The sequence below is a fragment of the Lepisosteus platostomus genome, chromosome 8 (assembly GCF_059453375.1).
Source record: "Lepisosteus platostomus isolate fLepPlt1 chromosome 8, fLepPlt1.hap1, whole genome shotgun sequence".
Lineage (NCBI taxonomy): Eukaryota > Metazoa > Chordata > Actinopteri > Semionotiformes > Lepisosteidae > Lepisosteus > Lepisosteus platostomus.
Window position 1 is genome coordinate 38,413,167 of NC_142618.1, and position 25,825 is coordinate 38,438,991.

General features: G+C 37.2%; 1 protein-coding gene across 4 annotated transcripts in view; it reads right to left on the minus strand.

The window, feature by feature from the left end:
* Positions 1-25,825, minus strand: part of rsu1 (Ras suppressor protein 1) — an 80,960-nt gene that overhangs the window by 25,925 nt on the left and 29,210 nt on the right. For all 4 annotated transcript variants that reach the window (XM_088643350.1, XM_088643353.1, XM_088643352.1 and 1 more), the window contains exons 6-8: positions 25,731-25,813; positions 25,028-25,142; positions 16,068-16,200 (exon numbers count right to left, since the gene is read on the minus strand). In XM_088643350.1, coding sequence (XP_088499476.1) covers positions 16,068-16,200; positions 25,028-25,142; positions 25,731-25,813 — 331 coding nt within the window. The remainder of the gene's footprint in view (positions 1-16,067; positions 16,201-25,027; positions 25,143-25,730; positions 25,814-25,825) is intronic.

The following is a 25,825-nucleotide window of genomic DNA, read 5'->3' on the forward strand; positions in this document are numbered from 1 at the left end:
CAGGTCTTTTGCAGTGATATGGGGGTTTTACTTTGCATTCCTGACCAGTCGACGAGCAGTTCTATCAGAGATTTTTCTTGGTCTTACAGATCATTTCTTGACTTCAACAGTTCCCCTTAACTTCCATTTCTTTATGACATTTCAGACAGTGGAAATTGCAAGCTGAAAGCATTTAGATATCTTTTTATAAGCCTTCCCCTGCTTTGTAGGAGTCAATATTTTCTGATCCTCAGTCAGCTGCTTAGAGGAGCTCATGGTTGCTGAGTGTAAGCACAACACCCAGAGAGGTTCGAAGAGTCAGAGAATTGATGAAGCTCTGGAATTGTCATCACCTGACTTAGATTAAGGACTAATGAGTCAATTAAGTTCTAAGACCTTACAAAAAAAATAACACTAGTGGATCAAACGTTTGCACATGCCACATTTACTGTTTTCTTTTTTTTTCAAACTGTTAAATTCAGAAAATAAGTAGTAACTGTGCTTTCAATTTTCAGAAATATGTCAAGTTTGTTCACTGCAGAGGTTGTGTTTACTTCTTTTCACTTAGAAAATCAACAAAACATGTAATTTGGCCAGGGGTGCCCAAACTTTTTCACACAACTGTATTATATTCTTAAAAGAAACGTACCTTTCGAGTACCGAACCCGAGAAGCTGAAAAGGTATGGATATAGACATACATTCTATAGCTAATTTCGAAATGGTAGTAAAAGAGATGTATCTATTTTAATACCCAAGTCTCTGAACATTGAACCCTTAAAAGAAATTAAGGATAAAGAGGGTTGATATATATTAGTTCAGAGGAGACTGGAGAATAATGATGTAACCTTATTTAATGTTTATGCAGCCCCTGGAAGTAACAGGAATTTCATAAAGATACTCTGACCTTCTGGCTTCTGAAACTCAGGGAACACAGGCGGGGATTTCAACATATGGTACTTGATCATAAATGAGATTCAACTAACCTTAAGAGAAATCAGACTTCACACACAGGACTGCTTAATAAAACATTTCAGGATTTAGAAATAATAGATATCTGGAGGGAATCTCATGCTTCAGAGAAGGGCTACATTTTCTACTCTGTCCCACACTCAGCATACTCTAGAATAGCTTTTTCAGGTTTAATAGGGATAAACATAAAGTGAAGGAATTTACAAATGGAAACACTGATGTGTCAGATCACTCAGCTGTCTATCTTATTTTACATCTAAAAAGTAGACCTAGAAATACAGTTGGGAGGCTGAATACAGGTATATTCAATAATAAAACAGTTATTGAACAAATTAAAAATAAATTAAGTCACATTTAGAGAATAATGATAATTAAGAAGTGAACCCGGCCATACTATGGGTTGCCACAAAGGCAATACTAAGAGTGAAAATGTTTGCTATCATCAAATCTAGAAGCAAAATTAAAAGATCTAGAAGACAAAAATAAGGAGAATAACAATCCAATAGACGTGGAACAGATTAAAAACACTAGGAAAGAAACAGGTGAGAAAGAACTGGAGAAAAAGTATACATTTATATGGCAAGCATACTATGAAGCAGGCCCAAAGGCTACAAAAATGTTGGCAAGAAGGTTGCGTAAACAGCAAGTCTGAAACACAATCTACAAAATAAAACATTCCCAGACTGGAAAGACATCAAATAATCTAGAAGATTACAGAGAAAATGCAACTCACTCTGACCAATTTCAATTTTAAACGTGGACTTAAGTTATATGCCTCAATTATATCTAAAAGATTGGGGACATTTGTGTCAGAATTAACAGCCAGATCAAACTGGATCTGTGGATGACAAACCCAGGATAATATTAGACAAACACTTCACATGCTTCACCACATTAAAAAAGAACAAATTGGAACAATTCTAGTAAATTTAGATGCAGAAAAAGCTTTTGACTGTGTGAATGGGAAATACTTATTTCAGGTATTAGAGAGGTTTGGTTTCACAGAAGAGTCAGCTAAGTGTTTTAAAACTCTCTACAGGCCTCACAGGCAGCATTGCTTTAGAAAGGGGCAATAGTCAGAGATGCCCAATATCTCCCATTTTTTTGCTCTTTACATTGAACCTTTTTCCCAAGCAATTAGGCAGGGTCAGGACATAAAGGGGATCTTTTTGAAAGGAACATTATGTAGCCCTTTATGTTGATGACATTCTGGTATATCTAAGGGATCCTGATACAGTATTTCCCTTCCTTTTTTAATTTCCTTAAGAGATATGGACAGTATTAAGCATATAAACTCAATGTACAAAAAACACAGATTCTGTCTTACACTTATAGACAACAATAGAACTTAAGCAAAGGTTGAAATTTAATTGGAATTTAAATCCAATAAAGTATTTAGGCATATGGATAACGAAAGACACTGCAAAATGATACAAAATAAATTATAATCCAGCCATTACCAAAATCAGAGATGATTTGAGACTTTCTTTGATCTCTCTAGATTTTTCATGCAAGAATTTAAATCATAAAAATGAATCTAGTTCCAAGTTGATTATATTTATTTCAATCTTTACCTGTTGATATCCCTGACATCGCCCCCCAACAATTTATAGAATGGGATCCGCACATTTTTCGTTTCATTTGGAATGGAACGAAACCAAGAATAATATACTGTATGCTACCTTACAGCAAAATAACAGGGAAGGGATGGCCCTCCTTTTATGCAGCACAACTCAAGCCTCTGGTCTGTTGGTGTGATGATAAAATGACAGCCAAGTGGAAAGACAGAGACAAAATAAAAAAATAATCCATTCCAAGTTATAAATGGCCATCGAACCAGATTTCAATATGATCAATTAGATTCCCTAACTGCATTTACATTAAAAATTTGGTTTGAGATTGTTAATAAATTAAAATTACAAAAACAGATCAGGGTGCTGAGGTGGTTTGATTATGATCAGCATTTTTGCCAAGTATACTTGATTGAAGATTTAGACAGTGGGCTCATAGAGGTATTACTTCATTCTGTACAACAATGGAAAAGGGAAATCTATTAGGTTTTCAGACCCTTAAACATAAATAGTGTTTGGCAAACCAGTACTTTTCCCCTGCTACTTACAGATGCATCAGTATTTATTAAAAGAGACCAAGGAACATGATTCAAATGCTCAAATAAATCAAGTCATACAGATCATTACCCAGGTTTACAATAAAGGCACTAATAAAACAGTATCAACACTGTATCAGGGTATAATGAGTTCTAGAAAAGAAACAACAGATTATATTAAGACAAAATGGGAAGAAGAACTAAATCTTCCCATCACTAGCGAGGAATGGGAGAATATGCGTAAAACACAATGCACTTCCACAAACTCAAAAAGATGGCAGGATTTTTGCTGGAAAAATTTTGCTTGATTCTTCATAACCCCAAAAATAAAATCGGCTCAGCTTGGATTGCCACAACCATGTTGGAGAGACTGTGATAATAGAGATGCAGGACATTCCCATACACTGTATTTTGGCAATGTCCAAGAATTCAATCTTATTGGGAAGAAGAGTGGCCTCTGATTCAAGATAATATGATTATCTAGGGCGGAGTGGTGGCACTGTGGCTAAGGATCTGCGCCTGTGGCTGAAAGGTTGCTGGTTCAAATTCCACTGCGCCGTATAAATGGCTGACCCTGCGCTCTGACCCCGAGCTTCTCTCTCCCTGCCTGTGTGTCTCATGGAGAGCAAGCTGGGGTACGCAAAAAGACAAATTCCTAATGCAAGAAATATGGCTAATAAAGTGATTATATGTTTACAAAATTCCAAAGTTCAGTTTTGTATCTGGGTAATCTGACTGATGAGGTTGTGGAGATTATTACTTGCTAAAAGTATTCTTGGCAGCAAGCAAGAAAGCTATAACACATAGTTACAACAGAAAACTGGATTGTTATTGTTTCCGAGATTTACTGTATGAAATGGAAAAATTAACCTTTCGGTTAAGACTGCAAAGGACATTTTAAGAGATACTGGGAGAGGTGGTTCATTTCTAAAATCTAATGATAATGATTTTATGCAATATACCCTCTGTAAAAATGCAAAAGAATGAGGTTTTGAAATGACTGGCAACTCATTTTTTTTCTGGCTACCTTTGTATATTAATAAAAAACATAAGTTAAAAGAAAGTAAAAAAAAAAATTAATACAGATACAGATCTGATTTATGTCAATCCTTTATTCCTTAATTCTTCACAAGCATATTTCATTTTGAGGCTCACAGATGACAGCTTGCAAAGAGCAGCTGAATAGTAACAATAACAACACTGTTAACTATCATTTCGCCAATAAATCTAAATATTGTAACAGTAATTCTCCTTCACATCACACAGAGGAATATATAGTGGATATCTACACACCCTTATTGAAATTTCAGCTTTTGTTGATGTAAAGGCTGAAATTAAGAGAAATCATGTCAGACCTTTTTTCACTTTAATAAGATCTCGTAACCAAACAATATTTAAGTGAAAAACAAGTAGATATTTTTTAGGAAAAATAATTAAAAATAAAAAAAAACTTTCAATGCATTGGTTGCACATGTGTTTTCACCCTTTAACCAATAATTTGTGGAAGCACCTTTTGCTTTGATTATTGCAGTAAGGCTGTTTGGATAGGTCTCTATCAACGTAGCACACCTAGGTGAAAATGATTTGTCTTGATCTCAGCTTTTACATCAACAAAAGCTGAAATTTCAATTAGGGTGTGTACACTTTTGATATCCACTGTAGATAACATTATTTCCAAAATCAGATAATACTTCTGGTTATTAACAGCATAACACTAGCATATATTTGTAACACCTAACAGATAACTACAGCAAAGCATTCAGTGTGACATGCAGAAAATACATTTGGGATTTCCATCATAATTTTTCTACGAAACAGATAGGAAGCAATGTTAGTGAGAACGCTACCCTTTTCCAGCTTAATTAAGATTAAATAAGTCACAAGAGTCGGCAGCACTCAGTTTTGCTGTGTTAAACAAGTTCCTTAATAAGATGCCTTATTGATAACCTTTAAGTGGCCTCTGTGACACTGACATTACAGCATCTGTCCCAGTGCCCATTTAATGAGAACTGATAAGGTTCAATACAATCTTACAGTTGAGGAAATCCCACCTGATGACCTCAATCCACAGGGGACCTGCCATCTGCTTTTTAAATAGTTTTTTCGATCAACAAATGGGGTGGTACAATGTCTTTGCTTAAGGAGAACCACAGTTATCTACTGTAATCAGCTTACAGATCATTAAAATTTCAGAGTTTTACTTGGGCATACATCTCATTAACTCTAGCACTTCCTTCCAGTTCAGCAAATGACTTCATCCTTAAAATTCATATAGATTCCAAGCCTGAGAGTGGCTGACGGAATTGTGGTCAGTTCAGGGTCAAATCCTACAGTCCAGTATTTACAATGGCTATGTTGGCATGAATCAAAATGCAAAATGTTTCTATGTTGTCTATTTCACATAGTCCTGTAGCTAAATAATAGCAGAGCAGGATGAGAAATGCCCTGGAATAGAACAAACCGTTATAAGCTGCAAAATACAAGCTGCATATTGTGATAAATCCTCTGTTTACACATTCTGTCTTCAGATTGGTAAAATAACCTCATATGCCTTCCAGCTCCCCAGCAACTCTAAAATGAAATAAATTATAATTACCAGAGCTGTACAATTCATACTGTACACCTGAAACTGTCTCGCAGAAATACCGCTTCTGGAATGGAAGTTAATAAAAATATAAAAATACATTAAATATTTGTATCTGAAATGTTTTAATATTCATGAAAAGGACACCATAAATATATGTGTGAGGTAAAGGATGTGCTAGCAAGCCTGTAAATGTTTCATTTGAGGAAAAAAGGACAGAAGGCTTATCAACACCTTGAACTTCCCTTCTATACCTTGTCAGATTTCTCTGTGGAGTTTAGTATTTGCATTAATTTTACTTCAAATCACTTTATCACTCAATTTATGACATATATAAACTTAACTCAGCAAAGAAGAAAAATAAGCTCTTTCTCTTACAAGAAATACAGCAAAATGAACTCAACATTTTAACTTTCAGGATAACATTCTGCTTCAAGTGTAATATACAGGCTTTTATTAACTGTAATATGTAGTAAATTAAATGGCAACAAAGTACAAAAACACTGCCATCACAAATTGCTTCAATAAGAATGAGGGATTTCTTGAGACTGCTGTAGTAGTACTAAGTGTTATCACACCAATACATGAAAGCTAGAAAACACTTAGCTTTCTGAAGTGCAGACAACCAAGGAACTAAGGGCCAATTATCCACATGACCTCTTTGGTAGAAACTCCCCAGAGTTTTTGCCTCATAACACCCTTTGTTTATGCTTGCAAAAATACTACAAGAAACACTGCTAATCTAAATTAAATATTAACAGCTGAAATAGTGGTGAGCAAATTAACTTCAATTTACATTCACTTCTAACACAGAAGCCTATAAAATGTAAATGAATTTTCCCCTTGAAACATAGCAAAATTAAGCTAGGCCAGAAATAGGCATCAAGAAATGAACACCACAGCAAACAGAAATACTAGTCAAATTGTTTCAAAAGCAAAAATTTGTTGTGACAGTGTTAAAACCCAACGTGCCTTTTGTTTCCCATCTGTGCCAAACATGAGATATGCTACACTATTGATTTCCAGTTTCGCTTACTAGGGCTGGCAGTCAAGGAGGAACCAAGGAATGGATCCCATCTTATCATGCAGTGATCAACAAACGTAAAAAATTCCACATCGAGAACCTTTGCTATTCTCTGGATGAATAGCCCAGATGAGATTCAGCATCTTCTACATAATGTGTCGTTCTGCAGAGAAGTGTTTCTATATTATTTATTTGAGCCTCTTTTTGAACTATTCTGGATCAGATTACTTGGCAATCAGCTATTCCTTTTACTAATTTGCAAAAAAGACTACATAACTAAGAAATGGTTAAAGTGGAATGGACATTTTAGTATATATACATTACACATAACTAAAAGTAAATGCAGTTTATTTACAGTACCAGGTAATAACTTGGCAGCTATTAAAAAGAATTTCAAGGCTATGAATAACACATGACCGTTCTGGTTCAGAAACAAGGTTTACAACATGTTAATGTATTATGAGCATGTGATAGCCTTTCCTTGTCAGTCTGCTGAGGTTCTGCTGTCAGTATAACAAGCTGTAAATGAAATATGTATGACAGGTGCATGTTCTTACTGGAATTGAAAGACTGAATTTAATAATGGCTAAAGCTGTTACTGAGAGCATCTGCAACAAAAAGATGAATAAATATCATAGATATTTAACCCTATAAATGTCATTCATGTTTATAGGCAGAACATAATGCAGCTGCTCATTTTGTTTTATACCGGTATTCTTTACTTTCAACATGCGATTGTGAATTATCCATTAAATGTCAGGATACTAACGGGGAGAATGCCATTGTTGTTAAAATACGACTCATAGTATTTATACAATCGTATATGCTATGCAGCATGAAGACAATACTGTTTCAATAACAGTGAGTTTCAAGAAAATTTCAATATAGAATACAGAGTGTGTATATAAAGTAACCTCTTTGCTAACAAATCAGATACAGAATGGAAGAGCCCTGAAGGACTTTCAAAGGCAGGTGTGAGAGAAGCTGTTGAAAGCTGCCATACCCACTCAAAGATTAAACCTTCTCTAGTTAACGTTCATCTTATGCCAGTATGTTTCTGCAGAATCTGTCTCTTCTACTATTTAATTAGTTTTCTTATTGTCATCAGTTCAGAAATATAAGCATAACTTTCACAATGTTCGTGTATATTTCTTGACTTTTCTTTCTTAAAGCTTGTAATCTCTTTTGGCCCTCAATCTTTGCATTCCATTTTCTTATGTTCTAAATTTTAAACTTACAACTTTATGAGAATTAAAAACAAGCAGAGAGATTAACTAGCAGATAGATTTATTAAGGTTTAAAGAAAAGCAATCTAGAGACAAAAATCTGAACAGCCAAGATGTCCAACTGAAAGTGTTAATTAAGAAACTAGTATCACTTGTTCTTTTCTATCTTAGGCAAAAAGCACTTTGTTGATATTGGTTTCAACAGAACAGCCACTGAAACCACTTTACAAAAAACAAAGGAAGGAATATCCCGATCTCGGTTTATCATGTACATGATGTTTAAGAAATGGTGTAACAGGGAAACAGATATGGTCCAAACCAGCATAATACTAAATAGGGAGGTGAGAGACTATCTGCAGTGTACAAATGTTACAGCTCCGGGATGGGGCACAGTTCCCAGAAAAAATTGTACCTCAATGTAACTAGGTGTATAGGACCATTTCAATAGTAAAAATGTTTCTTGTGGACATTTTAATGCACAAATCAATCAATATAAATTAGCTATTAAAAAAAAAACATGATTTGATCTTGTTACATCTATAGGTGACTAGGAAGTGTCTCTATGAGGGTGTGACACCTGGCAGAGTAAACATCTGAGATGTGGAAGGTCCCCTGATAAAACAAAATGTAAAGTTTACCTTGGTATACCTAGATAATTAAATCCTGTTCTAATATATACGATCACATTAAGACCACAAGAAGAGAAGAGAGAGAAGTCCAGAGGACTTCTAGAGAGAGCTTGCTATTCTGTGTTTTAAGGGAACTTAGGTTTCCTGGTTAAAAGATACCTTGGTTAGAGACGTCTTTCCTGCTTAGGGGTGCATTTAGAGAATTCGGAGATAGGCTCCCCTTTATTTAGTGGCATCCTATTTTGCAATTGTATTGCATTTATTTAGAATGCAGCTAATCTCTTATTGTGGCCTCTGTGAGCATTATTCAAGAGTTCAATAGTGAGTAGCAGTCTTGGAGTTTTCTGGGTTATTTGAACATCAGGTCTCTGGAACGCATAGTTTGTACATTCTGTAAATTAAGTAACTTGTGTGTTGTACGTTTTGTTGTCCGTAGCACAGTGTTTATCTTGTCTTTGCTAATAAATATTTGTTTAACCAAGTGTGCCTGTATTATTACTCTTTTCACCAAAGCTGTGACAGAAAATAAAGAATTCACTTGCCTCTAATTATACCAACCGCTCGGGTGTATTCTGGAGAAATCACTTACCAGCTGGGGGTTATGAATATTTATTTTACTTATTGACTAAGCTGCTTGGTCAATTCCTGATTTTCACCATTTTCATAGCCTCCATTTCTAACAATGTATATGTCTTAATCTATCAAGACTATCTGAGATTCCTGTAATCCCTGTAAGAGAGATGTAAATCCCCTTCTAGTAATCAATTTATTAGTTTTTCAGATATGAGCTTAGAAAGCTGTAAAAAACAAGTATGGTAAATTCAAGGATTTGGCAATAATGGACATTCATGGGCTTATTTCCCATATAGTACCATAGATGGTGAAGAGAAGAAAGACCATGTGTGAACACACGAATGGTTTCTCTACACAAGATTAACCTCACAAATCATATATAGCATACAAAATCTGAAATAAGCACCTTAATATATTCAGAAAAATTGCACAAGCTATTGAGAGCTTCTAAACAGACCAAGAAGCACGAATTCAAACAGCATAATAAATTCTTCAATTTAAGGGCAAATCCCCATGAATTTGTTCCAGCAATTTGGTCATAGAGCTCTGGAAAGGGAAAGGACAAGGATGCTCAATTTCTGTCTTGTATGTTATAAAGCTTTCTGGCATTATGGCACTTTTGATTCAACACCTTGACTGTAATGGGTATACAGTTTGCACGCAGTAAATAATTAAACTGAATTTGTACCTAATACAGTAAAAGATAAATGCAAAATTTTGTAAAAGTGACATTATCAATCTCTCCTCTCCACTCAGTTCTGAACAACTCTGTAATATATAATTTCTCCAAAGCTTTCACTTGGCCTTCCTCTGGCTTATAGAGCAGAGTATCTTCAGAGTATTTTCACAAAATGACGTGAAAGTACCATGTTTTTTAGAAAAATGTCAAACTAAGTCTGAGCATCTCGATATTCAGACATTGATTTATGTAACAGTTTCTAGGGTCTTTTGGCCGGGTCAAACAGCGTGGCAGCCCCAGTTTTCATGAGCCACTAAGGGCCTTTATACAATGATTACTTTAAGCAAGTTTATAGTTTAGAAGAAAATTTGACAGTTGGAAAGGTAGGGCCAGCTGGCTGCTCTATCAGTACTATCTTTGGAAGAACTGGTAACATTCTTAGCTAACAGATTACTATGAAAAATCTCCACAGGAAGTGCGAGTGTGAGCACAGCATTCTCTGATGTCTGGAAAGGTGGCAGAGTTGGGGATGCTGCATGTAACCTCAGAAATCTATCCAAACCTCAAATCATCAGGTTAAAGAACTGCCCTGCTATTGAAATAGTCCCTAAAAAACAGGGACTGTTCAGAGTCATTCAAACCACTTGGGTTCTGAGTGACTGAACACAATCCCCATTTGCCTTTTATTTACAGGACCGCTTTGAATGAGAAGAAACAAGCTCCACTCCACTACTAATGTCAGACAAACCACAAACTGAGCAAGTGCATGCATTACACAGTGTTGATGGATTCCTTAAACACAGAATCCACAAACATATGGAAAGAAAATGATCCTTTTTCATAAGGATCTCTGAGGTTGAGGGTGATTCTTTCACCACTAAATATGAAGAGCAAATCACAGAATTATTTCTCAGTAAGGATGCAACACCAAGGATTCTCTATACACCTTAAAGTGCAAGAACTGTGGCGGTAAAGTGGCATTTGTCATTTTTGCAGGCTAGTAAAGAAATTGTATTTCAGATGAAAAGATCAATATGTTGCTAAAGTATAGTATTTCAGCTTCCATTTCAAGAACTTGTATACATGTTTAGCCATCCAAAACAATGTAATCTGCTGTGTTCAAGCCCCAAATTGTCTGCCTCTTGATTTAGAAGGCATAAACCAAGATGAAGACTACAGATTATGACTGAAAAGCAAAGAATTGTGAAGATGAAAGAAAGGAACATTTCACTGCAGAGAATTTAGGCATCACAAAATCAACAATATGGAATGCCTTGAAAAAGAAAAACTACTAGAGGAAAAGCATAGAACAGGTGGTCCAAGGAAGACAACAGTAGCTGATGACAGAAAAATCTGTGAGGAAAATCCCTAAAACAGTGGCAGAGACAAAGATAAACCTGGATCAAAGTGAAGGAAAGGCAAAAGGATGGAGAAAGAGAGGAATTGCAAATGATCAGAAGGACACCACCTCATCTGTGAAGCATGGTAGAGGCAGTGTCATGGCTTGGGCAGGCATGGCTGCCTCAGGAACTAGTGTCAGCATAATAAGGAATAATGGCAGCAGCAGAATGAATTCTGAAGTGTACAGAGAAAATCTTGTCTGCCCAAAAATATGCCTCCAAACTCTGTCGCTGGAAAAAAGACAAAGACCCAAAACATACTACACATTTAACTAAGGTGTTCATTTGGGAAGAAGAAGGGGAAACATTTGAACTGGCTAATTCAATCTCTTAATTTGAATCCTTTTGAGGGAGCAATTTACTTGTTGAAAAGAAAACCTCACAAGCAAGCAACAACTGAAAGCCGCTGCAGTTAAGGCTTTCCAAATCATCTCAAAAGAACGTCTTAAGAGTCTGTTAATGTCAATGACTTGCAGAACTGAAGCAGTCTCTGCATTTAAATTGAGATCCAATAACAGTTGTATAATAAGACCTTATTCAGAAAACCTGATTTTCAGGGTGGTTTACTGAAGATGAGTTCAACAAATAAGAATGTTTAAAAAATAGCTCAATTAGATCCTCAATAATGACAGGTTTATACTAGATGAAACCTAGTAAACACTAGTAAAAGCTGTAGTAACACTGTCTAAAAATAAATGAAGAACATTATTATTTTAATTTCTGTACTCAAGTAGTATGACTTAACTGTTCAGGCCAAGTCACCAAGCAAGATGCTCTAACAGAATTAACTGTTTCAAAGACTGTACTGTTTCTTTTTAGAATCCGCTAAAAAGGAAATATAATATGGAATCACTTATCTAAAGAAATGAATAACGATATTAATTTAAGGATTTAAATATATGTATTTATATAGCTGGTAGTATAACTGTAATCCACTTTCTTTGTAAACACGTTTTATTTTTGACTCCTTCACACATGATTACTTTCGAAACAGTTTTAAGCTGTTCATCTCAGCTGTTTTTCCGAGCAGCCCGTTGGTACAGAGGGTTTGCCAATAGGGGTTCTGTCTTGGTGATCCGAGTTCAATACCTGCTTAGGGTACAAGTTTTTATTTATATATCTATTATAACATATTCAATGTTAAGTTATATTAATAATTAAATAAAAACGTGAATTAGCAAACGTGAATACTGTCAATTGTTCAACCGGTTTAATTCAAAACACTTTATTCAGTTGGGCAATTTAACAGACGCCTCAAGCCTTAAAACGAGATCGTATACATTGTAATTAGAATCAAGAATAAAAAAGCGGTATTAAAAATACCACTGAAACTATAATATTGTGTCTGGTCATTATTAACAGTATTAATTTAATAATAATAACAATAATAATTTCAACCTTCTTGTATCTTTTTCAGAGTCATTTTTTTCTTTAGTTTTCATAAGTTTCGCTTATTAAAATGCCTATTTATGAGACAGGATGTTTCAGATGTCAATAACTTTGTGAACAAATGACACGTAGCCTGAAACCTACAGGTTTAAAGATGGTGATTTTTGAAAAATTCACAGCTTTTATTTAAACAATATCTAGTACCTGGTTGCATTTTTAGAAACCTTAGTGCAAGTGACTTCATAACGTGAGAAGGCATTATGCTATATTTATTATGCATTAGTTGAAACCTTCTGAAGTCTCTCAAGAACATAAAAGTGTAAAATAATATTATGTGGCATGATGGACAACTGATTCTTTTAATTTTAAAGAACGTAACGTGTCTGCCTAAAACAGACATTGCATGATTTAAAAACCCATTAAAAAATGGTTTAGTTAAAAACACTAAATCCACGAAAAACTGGGAATTTTTACTTGTGATAGGCTTAGAATCTTTGTGTAAGCTGTAAGTTTTTTTAAAATGCAACATGCATTTTCTTACAGATACAGTACAATCACATTCTCCTGTCTTCCCGTGGTGCGAAAATGAGCTCAGTCAGAGAAGAGGCAGCGCCGCAAGAAGAACGTTCTGCAGCTTGCAGTGTTTATGGCACTGAGCATGTCTGCCTTTAAAACTTACAGACTATACATTTAATTAAAAAATTTCCAAGAAGAAATCCTTAAACACAAAACCATCACGTATAATAATTGATCCAGCTGGTTCCCTGTTGAATGACACTGACAGACCAGGTTCAATTCCAGGTGGTGTACTACATAGTACAGTTTAAACTTTTGTTTAAAATTCCAAGTTAAATTGTTGGCTGATTACTGGCTGCTGAAATTTGGATCGGACAAATATAGATTTTCTCAATTCGGATGTAAACCTGAAAGAGACACATCATGTTCACAATAAGCTTTAATAGTGGACTATTTTTATGCATTCAGCTATATGAGAAACAATACAAAAGTAATACTCTGATCGCGCTTTGAACTGCCTGGGTGCAGCTAGTTACATTACAGTGCTCATTACCACTACAAGGACATTAGAAGTTTTTTTTTAAAAAAAGAAACGAATGTCAAAATGTTTCCAAACCATCTACTTGTGATACGTTTGCTGCTTAGTTACACGATTCCATATTCATAAAACTATCAAGTAATGTTAAATCACTACAACATTTATATTTTTACACTAACAGCAAGTGGTGTTCTTACTACATATTCTTCGTATTCTTAGAAAAAGATAAAACGTTATAACTTTTTATGAAGTACAGAATATAAGCTTAATAATGTTAGAACAATCATGTTAAAACCAGAACCCACTAAGTTACCAAGTTAAAGACTTTGATGCATAAAATATTTATGCATGATTAAATTATTTATGATGGTGGAAAGTTGTGTACTTTGTCCAATTGAGCAATCTTGCTTTTATAAAATATACCGACTTTTTAATGGTTAATGATTGACATGATGTAATACACAGTTTACATGTATTAAAAGTCTAAAGAGTATACAACTTAAATTCTTAATTGAAAACAGATTGTCCCTCAGCAGTGACCAGGATTCAAAACCAGGCATTTTCTGGCAACAGCTCAAATGCTGTACATGAGATGTTAAGCTTTATTAGCTCCACCTGGTGGTTTTACTTCTGGATACTATTATCCTACTTCAATACAAAATGTGGCAGTATGCGGTATATTGTGCCACACCCACTGCATTTTAACACAGCGTACCTCGCTCATTTTGAATGGCTGGATCTTTAGATTAACATTTTCTGTTTTACACTGGATTTTTTCTTGAACTGTAAGACAGCATCTTGTTCTTAGATTACTACATGTTATTCATCTGGATGTTTGAAAAATCCTTAATAAACTCTGTCTCAGTGCTGGACATATGATGAAAATTTGTTTAAGCAGTTCTGAACTGATGAAGAGAACTAAGCAAAGTAGTCAAAGCTGTAAAATCCCTCTACCTGAAAAATGACCCAGAGAATTGCATCCTTTTATGTTTCTCTTTGCATTTCACTTTAATAAATGTCAGTGACAATCTTCTTTACCGAGACAAAACAACTTGGAAGACTGCCATTAAATCTGTTATCCTCTTGAAATCTGAGGAAACAGGCCTGAAATGCTCCAAGTATGCAGTATGAAGAAACTCTTTTTTAAGACTTCTCTTCAGCATAGGATAAACTCGAAAGCCTACATGAGGCACTGAATCCATATTTCTGACAACCTTAACCCAAGGTAGAAAAGAAAACAAAACCTAATCAGAGAGGCAAAAATTCCTCTGTTATGCAAAACATTTCACTAGCCGTTAGAAAATCTAGATATATGCAAAATTTATCTTTCCTTGGGTTAACCTTTTTATTAAATTTTTTTAAAGACATTTTATCAACTGGAATTAATCCTGAAAAATGCAGCAATCTGTAAGAGGCCGTTAGCAGGATGGAGAGGGGCATTAAAGAGCCACAGTTTCACAAGCCCATTGTGCATGCCAGTTAAATTTAGCAAAAGGTATAGGACTCAGGAGGAATCATTCCTCTCACCCTTTTTGTTTTCTTTAATAAGAAAAAAGGGTTTCTGCAAAGCAGCTTCAAAACCAGCACAAAATCCAGGATGTGTTACAACTCTACCGCATGGAGGTAAGTTAACCAGGCACATCTACTTACAACAAGTATTACTGGTCTTGCCAGCTGAATAAAAAAGTTGGTTGCTAAATATTTTTTTACTCAAACCATGACACCTCAGCACAATCTGCTTCCACACCATTTTGTACCTAAGCATGACTGCACATTCTAATTTCGTAGGGAGAAATAGTTTGGCTCTGTACTTTTCTTTCTTGTAAGAGCACCTTCATAAACTCTCCTTACAAACTGAAAATCTGTTTTCTTAACAATTCATGCGTTTAGAGATAATTAGAGATTCTGATTTTAATGAATCAACACCAACATACTTGGTAAAATATACTGTATTTATAGCTCACAGCCCTTCCTAAAATATACGCAGGTCTTGATTATTGAAGAATCTATGTATTGCTCTTTCAGGTAAGATCTCCTTCTGTTTTTGTCTGGCAAACTTTCGCCACATGCTAACATTAAGATACATTTGTAAAATACAGATGATGTCAGAGAATATGGATCCTTTAAAGTTTTTTCTTCGCTTACAAACTTAGCATAAACAACAGATATGGTTTTGGGAAAGCAGGCTATTTTTTATTTTTTATCTATAGCAAGTTTGTACAGGAAACATGCCAGCTCAATATACCTGCAAAGCTGCATACTTTGGGTACATTTTGCTGTTGTATCAAAAGAAAATATTATAAATGTTACCATACAAATAAAAAAGGTTCAGAAGAACTCAAAAGATTCAAGACAGTTAAGATCTTACTCAGAATATGTTGCTTATTTAGCCATAATTCTTTCTTTTTTACCATACCTCTTCACACTATGAATCTAGCCAGCTGATTACTTACTACTTGTAGGTTTCTGAGCGAACATATTCAAAGACATGAGAGACTCCCAGCTGGAACTGGTCTGCGATGGGGGTGACCCATGGGTTGTTCTCTGCCTTGAACACCTGTTTGGGCCCTGTCAGATCCAGGTTACCTGCAATTATAATGAGACATTGAAGAAAGAATAAAGAACAGTTCTGAAAATATTCCGCTGTAGCTTGTGGCACTGCTTAAGCAGCTCTGGGTACTCATGGGGCTAATTAAATTGTTATAGATTACTAAGTGTTGAAAAATCTGTCAAGAAATATAAAAGAAAATTTAAGCCTGTACTGCACAGCTAATGTCATGCTTTGCAAATTATAATATTTATTCATTCAAACATTAACACTTTCTTTAAAGTGGTGGATAACAGAAGAAACTTTGGTGAAGTGGTGAAGTTGATGTTAATGGTACAGTCCCTCCTGTCCACTAAGAGTCATGGAGTTGCAACCACAAAGAAATATAATAAATATTATGATTGCTTGCAATTAAAAGGTCAAACCATCAAGAGGTGCATCAATCACTAGAGACCATGCCTTACTGTCAAACAAGTGGGTGAGAATATAACAGTCAGACTGCATTCAGTGGGAATCATAGCATGCAACATTGACAGGTTAGGCGTAAGAAAGCCAACTGTGGCAAATGTTTACAAGTTTACAGCATAAGAAGTGTGCAATCATTTGTGCTTAACCACATAACTGTAAGCCTGGCCAGGCAACTGTCAATTTCAACCTTTCATCTTCTATATTACAGTTTCTTATCCGACTCAACCTTTCCTACAGAGCTTTATTGTGTTGCTTCAACTGTTCCCAAAGACCTTCACACCACCTCCTAACGTTATAGCTGATAACTTTAAAAAGGGTGGATTCGTTGCTCACCAGATGACTTCAGTTTGGTAGAGAAACTTTAATGATATGGAGGGTTTGTTCTTATCAGGTCTGATAAGTCTGACAGAGGAAATCAATACAATTGTTTAAAAAAAGGTTTTATACAGTAACTTGTTTACCCCATATGGAATACTGGTGACCAACCTTGGGATTACTACATTTTAAAAATCATACTTTGTTGACAAACGAGTAGTCTACTACAATCTTCAAACTTTGAAAACGAGAGGAAATTTTGGCAAAAAGGAAAACACTACTAGAAGGGATGGAAAAGAATGTTGATTATATTCACTTATCTGTGCTATGAAGTTATACATTTGTTTTTACCAAGGGCCTACAAGCCTTTGATTTCCAAAGTGAACACACTTTGGAAATATCCAAAGATTTCATCCAGCTGTTTCTTGACAGAAAGGTATCAGATTCAATATGTCTGGGTAACTTGTTGCCATACTCAACCATTTGTGTAAAGAAGTGCTTTCTGTTCTAAGTTCTAAATGCACTTCCACTTGTGACATCTGATTTGTGTTTCACTTTTCATTCTAAAGAAATCCAATAGGTTGACTTGGTCATTGTCTTCGAGGATTTAAATACTTATATCAGGTTCCCCATCAGACTTCTTGGCTCAAGATTCAGTTCTTTCTGCCTGTCAGAGTAGGACATTAATTTAGGCCATAGAATGTATCTTTGTTTGCTATCCTCTGGACCAAGTCCGGGACAGCTATAATCTATAATGTGGTGACCAAGTTTGCATCGTGTGTTATTGTATAACATAACATCCATTGATTTATTTTCTACACTTTTCCTTTTAATTTGTTTAACTATGAACATCAGAATTATTTATATGGATGGAGTTTAAAAAAAGGGAGAGGAAGAAAAATCTTTAAAAAGCAGTTTATAGCCAGCTGTCTAGCACGCGCCTTTTGAAAAGGGACACTTCACCTTATGAAAAATACTATGCAGGGGCTGTCACAGAACTGGAAAAAAACACTGACAAGCTACTCTGGAATCAAGTCGATCAAGAAGTCCCAGCACCTCCAGCAGTACCCTGCTCTCTTCCCGTCAGCTCAATGAGGTGTGTTCTATTAAACAATGTGCTGAGGGTGTTTGACCTCTTGTGTCAGTCAGACAGCTATAGCCCTAACTGCCTTACGCTTCACTGCTCCTTGTTAGAAGTCTCCCACCCATCCCTGTCATTAGAGAGCTGAGCATTGCTGCTGTTCTAACAAGGATCATGCAGCTGGCAGGAGGATTAAATAACGTGACGAAGGGAACCTAACAAGCTAAAAGAACTGATGCTTCCAACTGCCGCTGATGGCTCTCTGGGCCCCAGCTGCTCCAGGCTTGGCTGCCAGGGAAAGGCTAGCGATGCAGCATGTGCTGCACATGCATTACAGTCACCCAAATGAGCAGAGGATGTGCCATTCTTCAGATTACTTTCCATCCCTTACCTGAGCCGCACGGTTGGTCCTTTCACAGAAGTCAAAGCAACAATTAAAGTGCAGTAACTGTCACAAACTGTAAAAATTATAATATAGCTGCATTATAGCTATTATTTCTTTATCATTCAATACAAATATCTATTAGACACATTGCCTTTTTCTATACTTTTTACTTCACCAAAATTCAAAATAGGCAGCTGCTTATTATGTTTTAAAGGTACAAATATATATTCAAGAAGACAGCTACATGAAAAACTGACTTTTCTGTGTGATATTACACAATTCACAAGTGCCAGAACTTTGTGAAACCCATCTCCAGCAGATGTACACTAAACTCTGTTGCTATATGCTTCAGGGCTTGGAAGTTTTACTTTCTTGGTTAACTCATATAAATAAATAAACTTTAAACACAAGAATACAGACAATGACGTTTCGAAAGCAATGTCTTGATGGAAATGCTGTCAAAAAGTACTTAAACTCCAATGACTTTTCAAACAAACTTTCTAGCATATACTGTACAGCTCAGCACAGGTGATTTCTTTTTTCCAGCACTGTGACGAGATGGCCAAAGATCCCAGAGACATGATTTGATGTAGAAAAGCAGGGACAGCACAAGTCTCCAAGAGACAAGAAGTAAAGTGAAAAAAAGATCTGAACAGACAGCAGTAGAATCTGCATATGGTTCAGTTTTTGTCACGCTGCAAAAATCAAACATAGGATAACGAGTAAAAAAAGATAATTTGACCTCTGTTTTTTACATGGTTTTCCCTGTTTACTTAAACATAGGATCCAAAAGTACACTGGAACTATTGGTACAGTGATTCAATAGTGAAATAAATACATAGGTATTGTATGCTTCAAAAACAATCATTCAAGAATACAAAAGCATCCACTCCTTAACCTTATCTACAGTGTCTGAAGAAAACTGATAAAAAGCACAAAATATAATCACATTTAAAACACTCAACTGAGTGTGATTTATTGCTAAAGTTAGAATCAAAACGTAGCCTTTTCCATATGCAGTGGATCACCAAGCACCCTTTTTTAGACACAGTTTGTTGAAGGTTTGTTACAGCTATACAGTAGGTGACTAGGAAGTGTCTCAAAGGGTTTAAAGTGTGTGGCCTTCCAGCAGTCCAGAAACACACCATATAAGGTCGCATTAGGACTGCAGAAAAAAGGAGAGAGAAAAAGACAGTAAAGAGAGAGGAAGGAGGAGGACGAGGGGAGAGAAAAGACAAGAACAGAGAACAGGAAAGGAGAGATGAGAGGAGTCCAGAGGAGTTGGAACTTGAAGCTTGCACCAGGTGAGAGAATTCATGATGATCCAAACAAAACCTGACTGAAGCCCAGTATTGGAACCTTGCTAGAGAGAGCTTGGTCAAAGCTTACATCACCTCTTCACTGCCTGACACCCTAGACCCACTAAAATTAGTGTATTGTCAGAACAGGTCAACAGAGGATGCTATTGCCACTGCCCTCTCACACTTGGATAAGAAAGGAACATATGTGAGAATGCTGTATGTTGATTACAGCTCAGCATAGTGCTCATACCATAGTGTCCTCAAAGCTTGTCATCAAGCTCCAGGACCTGGGACTGAACACCTCCCTTTGTAATTGGATCCTGGACTTCTTGAAGGAACATCCGCAGGTGATGAGGGTGGGAACCAACATATCTTCTACCCTGACTCTAAATACTGCTTAGCCCTGTCCTCTACTCCTTATCTACCCATGATTATGTCATCAGACATAACTCAAACTCTGTCATTAAGTTTGCAGATGATACAACAGTCATCAGCCTGATCACAGATGGTGAAGAGTCTGCGTACAGGGAGGAGGTTGAAACCCTGGCAGTATGGTGAACAACCTATCTCTGAACATCAGTAAGACTAAGGAGATGATTGTGGATTATAGGAAACACCAGGGAGGAGATCACACACCTATTTATATCAATGGGACTTCAGTGGAGAGGGTGAGCAGTTTTAAGTTCCTGGGAGTTAACAGAGGACTTAACCTGGATCCAGCACACCAACATCGTGGTCAAAACAGCACAACAGCGCCTATTCTTTCTCCGCAGGCTAAAGAAATTTGGCATGCCATCACATATTCAGGCCAGCTTCTACAGGTGCACTACTGAGAGTGTCCTGACCTGCTGCATCACTGCCTGGTATGGGAACTGCTCCGCCCGGGATCCCAAAGTACTGCAGAGGGTGGTTAGCTCAGCGCTGTTCTTTGCCGGCTGTGAGCTACCAAACATCCACGATATCTACTCAGCTAGATGTCTTAAGAAGTCCAGGTCCATTCTCAAGGACCCCAGTCATCCCAGTCATAAACTGTTTTCTCTTCTACTGTCCGGTAAACGGTATCGAAGCATTCAGTCAAAGTCCAACAGATTACGGAACAGCTTCTACCTCCAGGCATAAGACTTCTAAATAGCCAAGCTGCAGTTCCTTCAGCAAATCACCATAATGGCTACATGGACATACAGTTTCTATTGTATTCTGCATGCTGCACTACTTGGACATACAGTGGTGTGAAAAAGTGTTTGCCTCCTTCCTGATTTCTTATTTGTTTGCATGTTTGTCACACTGAAATGTTTCAGATCATCATACAAATTGAAATATTAGACAAAGACAACACAAGTAAACACAAAATGCAGTTTTTAAATGAAGGTTTTTATTATTAAGGGAAAAAAAATCCAAACCTACATGGCCCTGTGTGAAAAAGTGATTGCCCCCCCCCCCGTAAAAACATAAATCAACTGTGGTTTATCACATCTTTGGAAAGCTGAGTTCAATTTCTCTAGCCACACCCAGGCCTGATTACTGCCACACCTGTTCTCAATCAAGAAATCACTTAAATAGGACCTGCCTGACAAAGTGAAGTAGACCAAAAGATCCTCAAAAGCTAGACATCATGCTGCAATCCAAAGAAATTCAGGAACAAATGAGAAACAGAGTAATTGAGATTTATCAGTCTGGAAAAGGTTATAAAGCCATTTCTAAAGCTTTGGGACTCCAGCGAACCACAGTGAGAGCCATTATCCACAAATGGCAAAAACATGGAACAGTGGTGAACCTTCCCAGGAGTGGCCGGCCGACCAAAATTACCCCAAGAGCGCAGCGATGACTCATCCAAGAGGTCACAAAAAAACCCACAGCAACATCCAGCCAGCAGCCATATCACCCTGCAACTCACAACCGGCAACCCACTGAAGCTAAGCAGGTGTGAGCCTGGTCAGTACCTGGATGGGAGACCTCCTGGGAAAAACTAAGGCTGCTGCTGGAAGAGGTGTTAGTGGGGCCAGCAGGGGACGCTTACCCTGCAGTCCATGTGGGTCCTAATGCCCCAGTATAGTGACGGGGACACTATACTGTAAACAGGTGCCGTCCTTCGGATGAGACGTAAAACCGAGGTCCTGACTCTCTGTGGTCATTAAAAATCCCAGGTCGTTTCTTGAAAAGAGTAGGGGTGTAACCCGGGTGTCCTGGCCTTACCAATCATGGCCTCCTAATAATCCCCATCTATGAATCGGCTACATTACTCTGCTCTCCTCCCCACTGATATCTGATGTGTGGTGAGCGTTCTGGCGCACTATGGCTGCTGTTGCATCATCCAGGCGGATGCTGCACATTGGTGGTGGTGGAGGGGAGTCCCATTACCTGTAAAGCGCTTTGAGTGGAGTGTCCAGAAAAGCGCTATATAAGTGTAAACAATTATTAATTACAAATTATTATTATCCAAAGAACTGCAGGCTTCACTTGCCTCAGTTAAGGTCAGTGTTCATAGCTCCACCATAAGAAAGAGACTGGGCAAACGTGGCCTGCATGGCAGAGTTCCAAGACGAAAACCACTGCTGAGCAAAAAGAACATAAAGGCTTGTCTCCGTTTTGCCAGAAAACATCTTGATGATCCCCAAGACTTTTGAGAAAATACTCTGTGGACTGACGAGTCAAAAGTTGAACTTTTTGGAAGGTGTGTGTCCCATTACATCTGGCGTAAAAGTAACACAGCATTTCAGAAAAGGAACATCGTACCAACAGTAAAATATGGTGGTGGTAGTGTGATGGTCTGGGGCTGTTTTGCTGCTTCAGGACCTGGAAGACTTGCTGTGGTAAATGGAACCATGAATTCTGCTGTCTACCAAAAAATCCTGAAGGAGAATGTCCGGCCATCTGTTCGTGACCTCAAGCTGAAACGCACTTGGGTTCTGCAGCAGGACAATTATCCAAAACACACCAGCAAGTCCACCTCTGAATAGCTTAAGAAAAACAAAATGAAGACTTTGGAGTGGCCTAGTCAAAGTCCTGACCTGAATCCGATTGAGATGTTGTGGCATGACCTTAAAAAAGCGGTTAAGGCTCGAAAACCCTCCAATGTGGCTGAATTACAACAATTCTGCAAAGATGAGTGGGCCAAAATTCCTCCACAGCGCTGAAAAAGACTCATTGCCAGTTATCGCAAACGCTTGATTGCAGTTGTTGCTGCTAAGGGTGGCCCAACCAGTTATAAGGTTTAGGGGGCAATCACATTTTCACACAGGGCCATGTAGGTTTGGATGTTTTTTTCCCATAATAATAAAAACCTTCATTTAAAAACTACATTTTGTGTTTACTTGTGTTATCTTTGTCTCATATTTTTAAATGTGTTTAATGTGTTTTGTTGTCTGTAGCACAGTGTTTGTCTTGTCTTTGCTAATAAATACTTGTTTAACGAAATGTGTCTGTATTATTACTCTTCTCACCAAAGCTGTGACAGAAAATAAGGAATTCACGTGCCTATAATTCTAAAAACCGCTCGGGTTGGTATTCTGGAGAAATATTCTGAATATGATTAATTACTGAAATGCTTGTTCATTTCAGGATTTTCACCATTTTCGTAAATCCCCCCCCCCCCATTTGCAACACTATACATTTTGGTCATCAATATATTTACTGCCAGTCCATTTCATTGTAAAAAGCAGTACTGTAGGCGCTCCTTTTAAGTAATTACTTAAAGAGAAAGGATGTTAATACCTATGTCTGCAACTGTACGCTCACAGAGCTTCTGTGCCACCTTTCCTCACTGAAGTTCACTGGATTCGATTTGAGTCTGTCGAAACTAATGAAGAACAAGTGAAGAAAAAAAGACTAAAGCGGGCTCTGCACACTGTTCCACTGCTGCTGCTTAAGAAAGTTGGGACAGGTAATAAATCTGACATGCACTTTAAAGATTCAATGTTTAAAACATGTATAATAACAAGTGAAAGCTGTTCAAACAGAATACAAGACGAAGTCCTGGATGGGTTTGAGCTGGTGTCCTGTGACTTGCCAGGGACCTGTAAGTATGCTGTATTATGTGCCTCATATTTGTGTTCTTTGGACAATGGGATCTTTTATGGTATCTTGTGGTTGCACAAGAGGTGGATCTAACACAATCTAAGAAGAAAAACAATTGACAATTTTGAATCTTCCTGCTACAAATCGGCCACAGTATATTGACATCCAAAGTCCAGTCAAACCGTTACATGAAAAATGTTTTTTATGAATTTACTTTAAATGATATAGCGGCTTTTTGATTCACGAGTAACAATTATTTGCATACTAAACCTTGTTCAATACCTTCATTTTAATTTATTCTTGATTGTTCAATGGGATTATTCACACAGATATACTTGTCATCTACAATCTGAACTAATTCAACATTCAGTACTAATATAAAGCCATTACAATTTCTCCATCACGAGGGTCAAAACGAAAAAAACGTATGGCTGACTACATGCCTTCATTCACACCCATTGAATATGGCCCCTGAGTAGTTATTTTAACAAAACCCCTCTACCACAGTGTTTAAAACACAGTATCTCATCGGGATAGAGTCCATACTACTTATCATGGAATTAAGAGGATTGTAGAGTACAACTAATTTCTTTGGATAGGACACTGGTCCATAGCAGGGACTACTCCCTACTTATATAGCCGGGTGGACTAGAGCAGCTGGGTTACAGTACCTAGCTCATGGGTACAAAAGCAGTGGAGACTTGAACCCACAACCTGCCAGTAAGCAGCCCAGAGACTTGCCCTCAATATGCTGCCCCCTCCACTACAATGTTTACTTAAAAAAAAAAGTAAACCCAGCACTAACCCTTCTCCATCTCAAGCTGTGAGCTCTAAACAGAAATACATAACAAACATGAAAAAAGAGCTGCTTCTTCCCCTACATCAGAATTTGAATAAGTGTTTTGAAATAATCATTCAGCCTGAACTGCACTGCTGTGCAGAGCCCTGGTTCCTAATGTCTCCAATTCAAGGGGGGGGCTTGCTCCAATTCTGCAAGAGATCACTATGGGGGGAGGGGGATGGCAGCACCAGTTCTGCACACACGAACACTCTCAAGACATTTATCAGGGTCCTTTAATATCCAGGCTCCCAGGGACCATAGAATGCACAGTTATCAACATTGGATTATCTCTACACATTTTTCACATCATTTTTCCTACTGTAAAATACCTGGCCAGGTGCTAGCAGTTTAAGAGGTAAATCTTTGCTCTGGATTTACTTTTAGGCGATAAAAGTGTGACACAGTTAGTCCAAGTCTTTATAGCAAGGTGCCAAATGTTTAAGTTCTACAGAACACTTACCCAGTTCAGGGGGGAGAACAGTGAGTCGGTTGCCTTGAATGTGGAGCTCCTTGAGCTGAGTCAGTTCCCCAATCTCCTTGGGCAGGGAAATCAGGTCATTATCCCTAAGGCTGAGCTGGAAAGAGGATCCCTTTTAATTTATATACAGAAAAGCAAACCCAACACCCAAAAAGCACACATGGAAAAAAAGACATCAAACTGGCACAGGTCCAAACAAAATAAATGGTACCCTTATTAGTGCTAGATGTGGTGTTCACAATATACAGTAGTACATTAATGCACAGGAAATCATGGACTAAACCATGAAAAAAGGTTGCTGTATCACGGCCCTAGTGGGCTAAAACCATGGGAAACACGCAAAACTGCAATAAGAATTTAAAACAAAGTTCGGTAACCGGTATAGCTGGAAACATCAGTAAGATACCCAGGGAGTAAGGATGAGACTGATGAGACTGGCATGGAATGGTATCAATATACAAAATTTAGACAATGCTCTGAAATCGAGAGATTTTGTACATAAGTACGTATCACCACTCTTCGCTTCTCAACAAATCTTAAATTAAGCACCAGGAGCTACCTTCTTTTTTAAAGCAGTGAACTAAACCAAAATCCCTTTTCAATTGACTTGATGCAAGGCCTGTAAAAGTCTGGCAAATAAGAAAAAAGTGAATTGATTTTTTAGGAATTTAGATAAATTACTCACTATCTGCAGCTTCGTGAGCTTCCCGATATCTGGAGGTAGGATTTCAAAGTCGTTGTCACTGAGATAGAGTGCACGCAGGGTGGCTGCAAATTAAA